We start from the raw sequence: 13,867 nt of genomic DNA, 5'->3' as shown, positions 1-13,867 counted from the left end.
ACTTTGCTCTTCTTTAAGTCACCACACAGAGAGAAAGAGAGAGAGTGGGAGAGACTCTGTATTTTATTAGGCCTATGTAGTCTAAAAAGGAAGGAAAATACAATCATGAGAATCCACTTTTATATACAATATACTGACGCACACACAGCGCATTGCACAAACAAAACAACACTCGCAATATCAACTGGAATTACATGGGTCTATTACTGAACTTTTTGTTGAAAACAAATATTTGAATGGAAAGAGACTGTCCCTGGCAAACATGGTTACAGACTCAACAACATTATATAGTGTCGCCTTCTCGTCAAGAAAAGCACATGAGCTAATTACAATACACAAAGTAAGCAAAACAATGAAAAATTATGAATAAGATATTAATGAGATAGACCTATATAAGCAATAGGCCTATATCAATTGAGAGGTACAAACTATGGCATAAGGGAACGATGAGCGTATCAGAGGCAATCCGTCATTTCGATTAAGACATTAATGAGCAAGCTAAGATGGACGTAGTCAATATAACTATTTGTTCAACACTTATGAAATGTACAGTGACAGAATTCAGAACATGGGACGTTCTCACAGTATTCTCCCTGTACACCAAGTCAGAACCGTAGGATAAATAAAGGGGGCATACAAGCAGACAAAGAAAGCTCTTACAATACTTAATTATGACATTTCTCTAAAACAGGCTATAGGCCAGGGGCAAAACTTTCACTGGGGACGGGGGGACATGTCCCCCCCCCAATTTTATCATTGGAATGTGATACAAAACGAGGCAACGGTGTGCGGACGCCTCCGAGTGGTCGGGTAGGCTGTTTGGAGTGTTTATCCGACTGGATAAACAATAATAATGATAATTATTATTATTATGTCCCCCCCACTTTTAAAACCAAAATTGCACCCCAGCTATAGGCCGAATTTGACATCCAAGAGAACAGTAGGCAGATGGGCTACTAACAGCTTACTACACAACATACTGTACGCTTAGTATTTCTTTCTTAGCTACAGTATACGTATTACATAATTTATGCAGCAGCATACAATACATTTTTGGACTCCGTTGTTGTGCTGTCCTTCTTGTGGGAACATTTTGTCATCAAACTTTGTCATCAACTTCTGGCATTCTCTGGATTTATGGTGCTTTCAAGACAACTAGGAACTCTGAAAAAAACAAGGTTGAATCATGACGTCAGTCACCTTCAGGTCGGAGCTCTAGAAAGAGGCCCGAGTTCCGACTTGGAATTCCGAGTTGGATGACCGTTCAAAACGTATTTTTCCAGTCGGAGCTTGTTTTTTTCAGAGTTCCCAGTTGTCTTGAACGCAGCAGAAGTCATGCTGGATTGACAGCATGGCCAATGTATTCAACCTTTTCTGGCCCATGGTGTTCCGTGTGAATGTTTATCCTTTTAAACTTGGAAAAAAGACCCTTTCAGACAGATGTTTTAAATCCTTAACCCCGTTTGGACCACACACCCTCTCCACCGAATAGCAGGCAGGCGGAAAAAAATGTACATTTACATTTATTTGACTAGGCAAGTCAGTTAAGAACAAATTATTATTTACAATGACGGCCTACCCCAGCCAAACCCGGCTGATGCTGGGCCAATTGTGTGCCGCCCTATGGGACTCCCAATCACAGCCAGTTGTGATACAGCCTGGAATCAAACCGGGGTCTGTAGTGATGCCTCTAGCACTGAGATGCAGTGCCTTAGACCGCTGCACCACTCGGGAACCCCAAGTTTGCCACTGATTCCTTCCAAACCACTCATTGTTGAATTTGCTATTTCTGATCTGTTGTGTAACGTTTATGTCCAATGGCCGATGAGCACTGATACGTTTTATCTATAATTTCTCTTCATATGACAAGGATTGAAAAGGATTTGCCAGTAGATTGTCGACGTGATTCATGATGATGACTGCTTGCCTAGCTTGATAGCTAAGATTTTGAAAGTATGATGTTATGATCAGTCCAATCAAAGCTACGGTAGATATAACATGATTTGATGGAATTTTATCTGTGGCCAATGACCTTGAGCTTTCTTCGATGGGCACTTCTAATGTAAATCTATGACAGCACCCAAGGGGGCTTGAACTGCCTAGCTCTCCCTGTAGATCCTGCGGTGACGTAGTGTCCCAATGAGTGACAGAACACTGAGCCAATTATGGCGCAGCTAGAGAAGATTACCAACGCCTACACTCTGTATTTTCCGCTGGTTGCCCGTCCACCACAGAAAGCACTGAGCTTGGCTGAAACACCTGCATTTTGGAGCTGCCTTACTCAAGAAAGCAAGAAAGAAACCCTGTTTGTATGCAGCTTTATTCACTCAATAAATTTGTTTTTACATTGTTTGCAAACTGATATGTGACAAGAATGAATGGCAAAATAACATGCAAAACAGCCAACCAAAAAAATATATACATATATATATATATTTTTTTTTTAGCTAAACAAGTGGGGCTCAAACAGGCTCTGCCCCACCTGCCCTGAATGACTGGTCGCCACTGGTAATGAACAGTGGTGGAAAAAGTAATAAATTGTAAAAGTAAAGATACCTTAATAGAAAATGACTAAAGTAAAAGTAAAAGTCACCCAGTAAATGCTACTTGAGTAAAAGTCGAAAAGTATCTGCTTTTAAATGTACTTATGTACAGTGGTGGAAAAAGTACTCAATTGTCAAAGTAAAAAGTAAAAGTATTAAGCAAACCAGACGGCATGATTTTCTTTTTTTGTATACAGACAGACACGGGCACACTCCAACACTCCAAGATAATTTACAAACGCAGTATTTGTGTGTAGTGAGTTCGACAGATCAGAGGCAGTAGGGATGGCAATGCGTTATATTGATAGGTGCGTGAATTGCACCATAATCCTGTCCATCCTGAGCATAAAAAATGTAATGAGTACTTTTTGGTGTCAGGGAAAATGTACGGGAGTAAAAAGTACATATTTTCTTTAGAAATGAAGTGGAGTAAAAGTGAAAGTTGTAAAAAATATGAATAGTAATATACAGATCCCCCAAAGACACTTTAATGAAGTACTTTACACCACTGGTAATGATAATTTGGTACAGGAAAATGGTAAAGAGATAACTATGGATGAACAAGGTCATGCTTGAGGGAAATATTTGCATAGGTATGAGGGGGCCCGAACCAGTTAGGCACTGTTAAAATGAGCACAGAATATTGGCAAAACGTAACTCACTCCAGATTATTGTGGATGTCACACTCTCATACCGTTTATTGACATAAATACATTTCCCAGGGCTAGACTATATTTGATTAAGATGAAGAGGTTTTGTTTTCGCTTTTACAGCTCTCATACTGTGTGTCTGAGGGCTTTCTATCTAATTAACACAATTCAACTGTGATACATATTCAACAGGTTCTCTACCAGAGCCCTAGACATTAGGTGACCGAGGATGCATATACATAATATGGATACATTTCTATGTTCACTGATCCCGGATACCACCCCACACAAATCCATTGTGTTGTGGTGGAGCTCAGGACACATCTGCAAAGCTCTCATAAATCAGTGGGTCTTCTCAAGAGGCCCTCTACGTCTCCATACTCCACACAAAGCCTGATTGCATTCAGCATTGTATTTGAGCCAATCACTTGAGCATTTCAAACCCATCTCCAGAGAGACGCTGTTTAAATGAAAGGCATCTGTCCACCGCATCTCACCACAGAACCAAACAGGAACATTCAAGCAGTGTATTAATAGGAGATCAGTGATCAATGTTCCCTAAAAAATTTTCATCACTGAGCAAATTTCTGCTGAGCGCAGACTTGAACATTGTGAAAATTATGTGCAACTTCTGGCGTGCATTTACTTCTTTAAGTTACAGTTTTAACAGTGGCCAAGTAGGCTACTGTGGCTATTTGTTCAATATGTAGGCCTACCAGAGTGGCCTACCATCGAAAGCAACGGAGAAAAATGCATCCCATAACATTTTAATATGGAAATAGCTGTTCTATCATTCAGCCTATAGTAGCATCAAATGTGCGGTGTTCAATGTAGGCCTAAAACAACCTGTTTATCCACTTGTTCTTCAGACAAGGAGGTGACTGAACAGTTGTGTTGTTTGATGCAAGAAACCACTTTACAAAATAAAATTCATTATTATTCCCATACCATTATTACAGAGAATGAGACAAATTATGCTACCCTCTGCCTATTGACTATTTAGCTTATTCAAGACCGTCTCAAAATATAACACTGCCTCTTTAAGAGATTTAAAAAAAAGCTCTTTACCTGACTTGATTTTCAAAGATGGTTAGAAATGCACACATTTTGGGCTCTTGTAGGAAGCAACCACTCCCAAATTGTTGACTAGGAATTCACTATAACTCGGCTAATAACTCACAAACTAGCAAAGAATATGAACAAATGTGCGCAGGTGGCTACACAGCTCTCGCTTTGATCTTAAAACAAGTGCATCTACTCACGACCCTCATGCAGCCAATATGTCTACTGCAGCTCTGATTGGTTATGATGCACCGGCCTGCGTAGAGTACGGGCCTCTGTCGTGCATGTCAATGCAACAGAATCCTACTCCAATGCGTGCTGCCTACAATAACATCTCTTGCACAGTTAGCTTTGCATAGTTCATTTTGTTTCGAAATGTTACATTGAAAGTGGCTAATATTGCGTTGATTTGAGGACAATTCCCACAGCAGAGCGAAACGTTGATAGTGTTAACTGAAGGGGAAAACTAGAAAGTTGAGAGAAGTTCAATCTGTGCGGCAGTCTGAGGGGAGCGGTGCGGCAGTCTGAGGGGAGCTGTGCGCCAGTCTGAGGGGAGCTGTGCGGCAGTCTGAGGGGAGCTGTGCGCCAGTGCGCAGTTTAGAGGGACCATTGTCAGTGATCATCATGAATGTCTGGCATTCTGAAAAGCTGTCAGACAGAGTAGAGGTCTGCTGTGGGCTATCATCATGTCTAGAACAAAGAACCTAGCTACCCTCAACATGAGTTACATTGAAAACGTATGAGTTTTATGTGTGAATATATTTACATTTGGCAAATATGTATGTCCAGCTGTAGCATTCAACTGTTCTGTTTCACTACTGTACTTTGATCGACAAACAATGCTAATTCTGAGGATGAAACGTCACTAGTTTTCTAGGAATAACAGAAGAGGATCCAGCATCCAGTCCACCATTCGGTAATATTACAATAACCCTCAGAAAACAGTGCTTTATTTTTTATTTTGAGTTAGTGTGACTGGGGTCAGGTGTGATTACCTGTCCACACTGGTCTCCTGCAGGCGGTTGTTCATGATGGCGAATGCGCCCACCCCCCCAGAGAAGCCGTTGTGACGAGGAACGTGGCTCTGACGGGGGCCCTGGTGGGCCGTCTCACACAGCTGCTTCTGCAGCAGCGCCAGAGACACCTTATTGGATGCTGTGAAGTCATTCACCGAGATCATCTCCCCAGAGAGACGCCGGCCTCCAGCGACCCCGTCCACCCCCATCCCTGCGTCTGTCTCGCTGTTACACACTGTCTCCACCGAGGCGTCTGTGTAGCGGTGTCGCCTCGCAGGGGGGTGGGACGGGGTGGGCTGCACACCATTGCGTTTGAGCCGCTGCTGGCGGAGCCGTGCGGGTGGAGGCCTCAAGCCGGCGTGTTTGTTAGGGAGGCAGGGGCAGCAGAGCCGCCGGCAGAGGCCCCTCTTAGGGCAAGAGCAGGGACAGCGCCGGCCTGGGCAAGCCAGCTGGGTCAGGATCCAGTTGAGAGTCTGTTTGATAATGATGGAGATAACGTTGAACAGGGAGTAGATGCAGCACACGCCCATGAGGATGAAGAGACAGTTGCCCAGGCGATAGGCATCCTGGGCCTCATAACGCTCCCTCTGGCTGCTCACCAGGTCCCCGAAGCCGATAGTGCTGAAGGCCACAAAGCAGAAGTACAGGGAGTCCATGTAGCTCCAGTCTTCCATGGAGCAGTACAGAGAGGAGGCGCTGCAGGCGATCAGCACAGACGCCACTCCCAGGATCAGCATCACGTAGTAGACAGAGGGCTTCCAACCCTCCAGACTGTCCTCCTCTCTGCGGGGCTCCCCGACCCCAGACACAGGCCCCACCCCTGAGCGCCTCATCCTCCGCTCGTGGCACCAGCGCATGATGTAGGCTAGCATGGTGATGATCCTCTCCAGGAAGAGGTTGAAGAAGAGGATGGTGGCGGCACAGCCAATGAGGCCGTAGAAGATCAGGAATATTTTACCAGGGATGGTAGCTGGGGTGGTCATACCAAAGCCTGGTGGGAAAGAGTACAAAAGAGAATGGTCAATGTGCCAATTGTTTGTCAAATAAGTTCCTTTACATTTGTTCTTACTTAGCACTAGATGTCGAGATGATAAAAAGATGTGGAGTGGCTATTGATATATATGTCTTTTCATTTCATACCATGAATGCAATTTATATTAAAGTAAGGGATCATCATTTTACAGTACTGGGCACTTTATGTTGACAAACTCAAAATAAGAGCGACTGAATGAGTCATGAAAACAGGAGCTGAGAGAAAGAAGGGATGAGATGGAAACATTAACAATTTTCAGTCATGAGTAGTGATCACATAACAAAAAGCTAAAGTCCCAGAAATGCAAATTGACCTCACATGCCCAGATGTACATTGAAATTAGTGCCTCGGAGTCTCACCGATCATCAATCTAATCCCATCCCAGCTTCCTCTCCTCTCTCTTGTCATCCCCATCATCTACTCAATAAATATTCTACATTATACTGTGTATCTGTTGAGACAGTTGTGTTCAGTTTGCATCTACATGACAGCAAATAACTTTGCATCTTTAATACCCTGACCCTGACCCTCACAGAGAGCAGCTGTCCAACTCACCGATGGTGGACACAACCGTGCCGACAAAGTAGAAGGCTCCAGAGAAGTCCCAGCGGGGCCTAAGAGCGTCCACTCTGATCCCAGCCCCATTGGCCTCTTCATACTGTCTCAGCAGCGCGTGCAAGGCTCCCAGGCTTACCTGGTGACTCAGGGTGAAGTTGGCCAGCTGCTGGTCCCAGAGGCGGCGGGCACGGAGCTCGGAGGGGCGCTCCAGGGCTGAGAACACAGCCGCCCCACACAGCAGGTAGAGCAGGATAAGCCCTGCCAGCAGGCAGAAGCGGGCATTGTCCTCATTGAGGGGCGGCCGGGGGCAGCAGCCTCCACTCCGTTTACGAGCCATGAGTGCAGCTAGCCCAGCACAGATACAACACCGTACTAACATACACTGCCTGTCTGAGCCTGCCTTATTAACACCACTCACTACACATACATCACACACACCAAACTACAGCACAGACACAAAAATACAAGCTTAACATACCCTAATATGCAAAAAAAAAAAGTGGGTACCCACACAGAGAACCTACACACACAGCTGCCCCCCGATGCCATTGGATGTTGATGGTTGATCCATCCAGAGCGCTCTCAATGTGTTGTAATGTCCTGAGTGGTCATTCACCTCTATGAGTTCTGAATCTGATGATGTGCCCCCTGATAGAAGAGATCTCCTGACTGTATGGTCTATGAAATCCTGAACTGGTCTGTGAACAAGATACAGGTACTACTGGGTAATTAACTTGGTATTGGAATTGTTTTCAATCAACAAGTAGAAATCCTTTTTTTGATCTTTTCTCAAAATGTGTATATTAATTTACTGACATCTGTCTTGTAAAGTAAAACTATCATGAATCACTAGAGCTCTTTACTTTTCCTGAATATCAGAGAGCATCATTAAAACCTACACCTCTCATAATAGTTTTTTTTTTAACATGAATTGCTCATAAGGCTTTTCGATAATTCATATCACATATTATCTGAATAATAAAGAGAGACAAAACATACCTGATTTTTGAGATCTTGATTATTCCGATAATTTCACACTTTATTCAAACAGTTTTTGCACATGGCCGTGGTGAGACTTGATCTGCGGTTTAAGGTACCTGCACTGAGCGTGCTTTTCCAAGGATCTGATGATCAGTGACCATTGAGATGAGAGCGAGAGAGCGAGAGAGCGAGAGAGAGAGAAAATATAGAACCCATGTTTGCAAGCAAACCTTGATTGTTGTAATCATTTCTTGATTTTAGAAGCTTTTCTATTCATGTCCTCCAACCTGTAATCAACATTCAATCTAATATTCTCTCTCACTGGGCAGACAGTAACAGATGATCTTCAATATATTATTGATATGCAAATACTGTATCTAAACTGATTAAAACACTGGATTTGAGCTGTAAACTGATTAAAACACAGCAACTTCTTATTTGCATGGTATTTATCCATGCAACATCTGACTGCAAATGTGGCATTCAAATACATCAGACCTTCAGAGGTCTTCTGAGGTGGTTCACAGCTCATTGATTATACTATTATCAGGCTTTACCAAGTGATTAACTGAGTCTAATTTTCAGACAACCACATATGTTCTCCTCTCTCCTTTGGTTTAGTACCAAGTGTCTCAGGTACAAGGTGTGCCTCCTCTCTGTTGTAGTTTGTGTGGGAGGGATGGATTTGTTCTTCCTGACTGCTCTTTTGTGTTTGTACGTCTGCCTTTAATCTTGGATGAGGGCTGAGGGGTACTAGAGGGGCATTGGTTCATGCTATGACACTGGAGTACTGAGTGTCCAGGTGCAAAAGAAAGAGGCTGTGCATGAATGAGAGACACCGGCCTTTACACCTTGTGATGGAAATGTGTATAATGTGAAGAGACAGTCTTGAAAATGTTCATCTTGTCTTAGTGTCAAAAATAATTATTGGTTCCTGCCTGTGCTTGGTAAAGATATGAGGGGGGGCGACATGACCTCCTCCTTAGGACCATCTGCACCCTGCATCCCACTGCTGGCTTTCTTCTGAAGCTAAGCAGGGTTGGTCCTGGTTAGTCCCTGGATGGGAGACCAGATGCTGCTGGAAGTGTTGTTCAAGGGCCAGTAGGAGGCACTCTTTCATCTGTACTAAATTTAAAAAATATATATATATGCCCCAGGGCAGTGATTGGGGACACTGCTCTGTGTAGGGTGCTGTCTTTCGGGATGGGACGTTAAATGGGTGTCCTGACTCTCTGAGGTCATTAAAGATCCCATGGCACTTATTGTAAGAGTAGGGGTGTTAACCCCGGTGTCCTGGCTAAATTCCCAAGCTGTCCCTCATATCATCCCCAGCTTACAATTTCTCAATCATCCCCCTCCTCTCCCCTGTAACTATTCCCCAGGTCATTGCTGTAAATGAGAACGCGTTCTCAGTCAACTTACCTGGTAAGATAACTGTAAAATAAAATCTGGCAGAATGCCCAGAATATGTTCTATAAGTTAAGATAGGAAACGGTGTCAGACACATGCCGGTACCAACCCTACAAACTATGTCTATGTAACATGTCTGTAACCAGTATTTAAGGAGCTAACGGGACTGCCCCGAGTAGAGCTCCTGATTGACATGTGCATTGAGTTGGTTGGAACCTTTCCAGCACGCTGATAATAAAGTTTGATTAATTTAATATTGACTTTGAGTGTCCCTAAGTAGAAAATTGACAACAAATTGGCGTCACGATGTTGATGATTGATGCTGCCTCCGGAGCTTTCCACTGGGGGTCTACGAGGAAAACCGGTGGCGCATTTTATGCAGCGTGAGGGAAATTCCCCACTGACCAAAAGACGATGAGACCCGCCCAGAACAGACCCTTACAGTGAGCTGCCCAGGAGGAGACACATCATCCGCAAACAATTGAGGGACGGCAACTGATAAAATCAATCAAATTAAGGTGAGTAACGCATAAAAAGGTACCCATAGTCTTATAGAAAGAAGGCTATTTACTAGTCTAATGAGAAGACTAGAAGGAGGGCGTAATGGTACCATGAAAAGCCCAGCTGACAGCTGTCTGTATGCATTTATAAGAAGTGTCTACATGGTCCGCAGCCACTAACAATAACACGAGGTGTTAATATCTATATATAGGAGATACATATGGTGTATAGCAAGTAACGACAAGAGAATCGTTGAAGATGCACATGGGATCCTCAACACAGGGGCCCCTCAGGGGTGCGTGTTCAGTCCCCTCCTGTACTCCCTGTTCAACAATGACTGCATGGCCAAGCATGACTCCAACACCATCATTAAGTTTGCCGACAACACAACAGTGGTAGGCCTGATCACTGACAATGATGAGAAAGCCTATAGGGAGGAGCTCAGAGACCTGGCAGTGTGGTGCCAGGATAACAACCTCTCCCTCAACGCAATCAAGACAAAGGAGATGATTGTGGACTACAGAAAAAGGAGGACCAAGCACGCCCCCATTCTCATCAACAGGGCTGTAGTGGAGGAGGTTAAATTGATCAGAAATACAGTGTAGACATTGTTAATGTTCTAAATGACTATTGTAGCTGGAAACGGCTGATTTTTTTATGGAATATCTACATAGGCATACAGAGGCCCATTATCAGCAACCATCACTCCTGTGCTCCAATGGCACATTGTGTTAGCTAATCCAAGTTTATAATTTTAAAAGGCTAATTGATCATTAGAAAACCCTTTTGCAATTATGTTAGCACAGCTGAAAACTGTTGTGCTAATTAAAGAAGCAATAAAAAACTGGCCTTATTTAGACTAGTTGAGTATCTGGAGAATCAGCATTTGTGGGTTCGATTACAGGCTTAAAATGGCCAGAAACAAAGAACTTTCTTCTGAAACTCGTCAGTCTATTCTTGTTCTGAGAAATTATGGCTATTCCATGTGAGAAATTGCCAAGAAACTGAAGGTCTCGTACAACGCTGTGTACTACTCCCTTCACAGAACAGTGCAAACTGGCTCTAACCAGAATAGAAAGAGGAGTGGGAGGCACCGGTGCACAACTGATCAAGAGGACAAGTACATTAGAGTGTCTACAGTAGTTTGAGAAACAGACGCCTCACTAGTCCTCAACTGGCAGCTTCATTAAATAGTACCCACAAAATAACAGTCTCAACGTTAACAGTGAAGAGGCGACTCCGGGATGCTGCCCTTCTAGGCAGGTTTGCAAAGAAAAAGCCATGTCTCAGACTGGCCAATGAAAAGAAAAGATTAAGATGGGCAAAAGAACACAGACACTGGACAGAGGAACTCTGCCTAGAAGGCCAGCATCCCGGAGTCGCCTCTTCACTGTAATATGGAAGATTACTGAGTGTGTGTCTGAATGGATACCCCATTCAGTTTTGTGAGTGTTTTTTTGATCTATAATGTTATCTACGGTTATTATATATGTATAGGAAGTAGCGGCAAGCTAGAAAGCTAGAGTGAGGGCAGGAGGACCCACTGACAATTGTCTGTAGGCATTTATAAGTGAAGTGTCTACATGGTCTGAGAACCACTGGCTAGTCTCAGGAGAAGGCTAGAGAGAGGATAGAGAGGCCCCACTGACAATTGTCTGTAGCCATTTATAAGAGAAGTGTAACACGTGGTCGAGAACCACTGGAAGCGTTGAAGATACATATGGTGTCCTCTACCGCCCTCGAGCTACAGGTAGCGAGCATTGACCGGAGAAGCCATTGTGTACCTCTCGGGCTGCTGTGCTGTAATCGTTGCTCATGTTGTGGATGTCAAAACCTAAAGATTTATAACGGTATAAAGGGATTCTGTATGGAGATATGAAAGGAGAAAGTACTATTCCCAAATATGCTGTTAAATAGAACACTAACGTGAATATATATATATATATATATTTACCTTTATTTAACTAGGCAAGTCAGTTAAGAACACATTCTTATTTTACAATGACTCCCTATTTCGGCCAAACCCTCCCCTGTGTGCTGCCCTATGGAACTACCGATCACGGCCGGTTGTGATACAGCCCGGGATCGAACCAGGGTCTGTAGTGATGCCTCTAGCCCTGAGATACAGTCCCTTAGAGCGCTGCACCACTCGGGAGCCTATTTAAACCCCTGTATGAATAGAACACTGGTGTAGAGGAGGAATTTGTGATGTAACACACATTTATAATGGGTTACTAGAGATAAAGTAACATAATATTGAGTATAATGGGTTACTACAGATCTGATGATGTAACAATAGAAAAAATTATAATAACTTACACACCCACACGTAGACGTACGTAAGTGGTGTAAAAGGTATTCTGAGAAATGTTCAGAGTTGTCCCTTTATGGATAATTTGATAAAGATAAGTTTAAAGCATTGTACGGGACTTGACTTACCCCTAACCAATAAAACTATAAACACTTATGAGATTTCCCCCACCCTTGTAAATAAACCCCATACCCTGTTAAAAAGACCCATTGATTTTCTGTATTCACCTACTCAACCGTTTAACTTGCTAGGTAGAGACATATTATGGACAGATCACCATGCCATCTACAGGGGACTGATAGACAGTGCCAGCCCATTTAATACATATTGATCCCTCCAAAGTATTACATATGAATCTTGAAATAATAGACATTTAATAAGTGTGAAGCAGAAAGTGAATATCCAACAGAGATTGGTAATAAAAATATAGAGCATTGTTAGGGTAGACTAAAATTAAAACAATGCCTTCCAATATGGAGAAAGTTATCATGTTTGTTTTGTTTTGTTTTAAACCTTGCAATAGGGGGAAAAGCAGAATGTTGTTTGAGAGTGATCCGTGTGTATTAGAAGTAGTAGATTGAGAAGGTCTTCCTATTGGGAAGAAGGGAGTCCTAGTTGAAGGAAACATATGGAGACTAGTGAAAGTAACAAAGTGAATGGTAATTGGCTTTCAGATAGCACTCTAATAATGCAATATCTTAGTAATTTGAAGAAGTAAATGTTTTAATACAAGATCACATGACGAACAGAGGTATGAGGGTGCCATCTTGTGTTTGGGTTAGAGATAAGCCTCCAGTGGAACAATAGATCGTACACACTAAACTCAAACAGGCTGTAAGGAACACAGTGGGGGTAAGGGACACAGTGGGGAAATTTGGGACAGAGGTATGAATAATTGAATAACACACATTTTTGACAATTTATTGCTTAATTCTATAGTTTGGGTAGCACAAATGATTTAAGTAAGAAGGTAATGTCATCTAAAACAATAATATGTTTCCATTAAATGGAACTGTGTCCAGTGATTTAAGTATGTAATGTCATCTAAAACAATAATCTGTTACGTGGAACTGTGTCTAGAAGTAGATCCAAGTAAAAATGTAGGTACCGAATATTGAGCTGATAAACCTGCACCAATTTATTGAAGGTCCTAGCAGATTTGTTAAACAACAGATTAAGATTACAAGAGAGGGGCTCTGGAATTGTTTACTTTAGAAGGTGCCTAATTCAGCTTTACGGGACACCGTATCATTTGATGTGTCTGAAGTATAATTCTGTATACACATGGTTTTATTAAGACTTCCTGCCCAAGATGCAGTAAACTCAATTAATGGTTAAGAATTTTTAGGACTGATTAAAATGTATCGTAATGAAAACTATGTACATGTTTATTTTCTTTCTTCCAGCACTGATGGAATGGCCGCTAGCAAGTTTTATTTTTACATTTAACAATGATTCTCTGTATTACTCCCTTTGAAAGACTTCCTGAGGAAAGGATGCAGCTTAAAGGGCACACAAATGAAAATCTCTAAAGTATCTGTCACGCCCTGGCCTTAGTTATCTTTGTTTTCTTTATTATATTAGTTAGGTCAGGGTGTGACATGGGGGATGTTTGTGTGTATTTGTCTCGTCTTGGGTGGTTGTATTGTATAGGGGGTTTTGTAGAGTGTATGGGGTTGTGTTCAGTGTAGGTGTTTAGGAAAGTCTATGGTTGCCTGGTTTGGTTCTCAATCAGAGACAGCTGTTTATTGTTGTCTCTGATTGGGAGCCATATTTAAGGCAGCCATAGGCATTAGGCTATT

At 42.6% G+C, this 13,867-nt stretch overlaps 1 protein-coding gene across 1 annotated transcript; it reads right to left on the bottom strand.

Moving 5' to 3' along the window:
• Positions 1-5,214: 5,214 nt before the first annotated feature.
• On the bottom strand, positions 5,215-7,199 carry LOC120043700 (potassium channel subfamily K member 13-like). The gene is made up of 3 exons (XM_038988251.1): positions 6,860-7,199; positions 5,697-6,262; positions 5,215-5,606 (listed from the first exon to the last, which is right to left on the bottom strand). Exons 1-3 carry the CDS (start codon positions 7,197-7,199, stop codon positions 5,247-5,249), a joined length of 1,266 nt encoding a protein of 421 aa, XP_038844179.1. The 3' UTR covers positions 5,215-5,246.
• Positions 7,200-13,867: the final 6,668 nt, after the last annotated feature.

This window comes from Salvelinus namaycush, chromosome 3 (genome assembly GCF_016432855.1).
Source record: "Salvelinus namaycush isolate Seneca chromosome 3, SaNama_1.0, whole genome shotgun sequence".
Taxonomy (NCBI): domain Eukaryota; kingdom Metazoa; phylum Chordata; class Actinopteri; order Salmoniformes; family Salmonidae; genus Salvelinus; species Salvelinus namaycush.
Note: the sequence above shows the minus strand (reverse complement) of the source record. Positions and strands in the feature narration are given on the sequence as shown.

Excerpts from the sequence above, each read along its gene's own strand:
- LOC120043700 (XM_038988251.1), bottom strand. The coding sequence starts at position 7,199 with ATGGCTCGTAAACGGAGTGGAGGCTGCTGCCCCCGGCCGCCCCTCAAT. Across the intron at positions 6,263-6,859 it reads CACGGTTGTGTCCACCATCG|GCTTTGGTATGACCACCCCA; the intron begins GTGAGTTGGACA and ends CTTTCCCACCAG. Across the intron at positions 5,607-5,696 it reads CTTGCCCAGGCCGGCGCTGT|CGGCTCCGCCAGCAGCGGCT; the intron begins CCCTGCTCTTGC and ends CCTCCACCCGCA.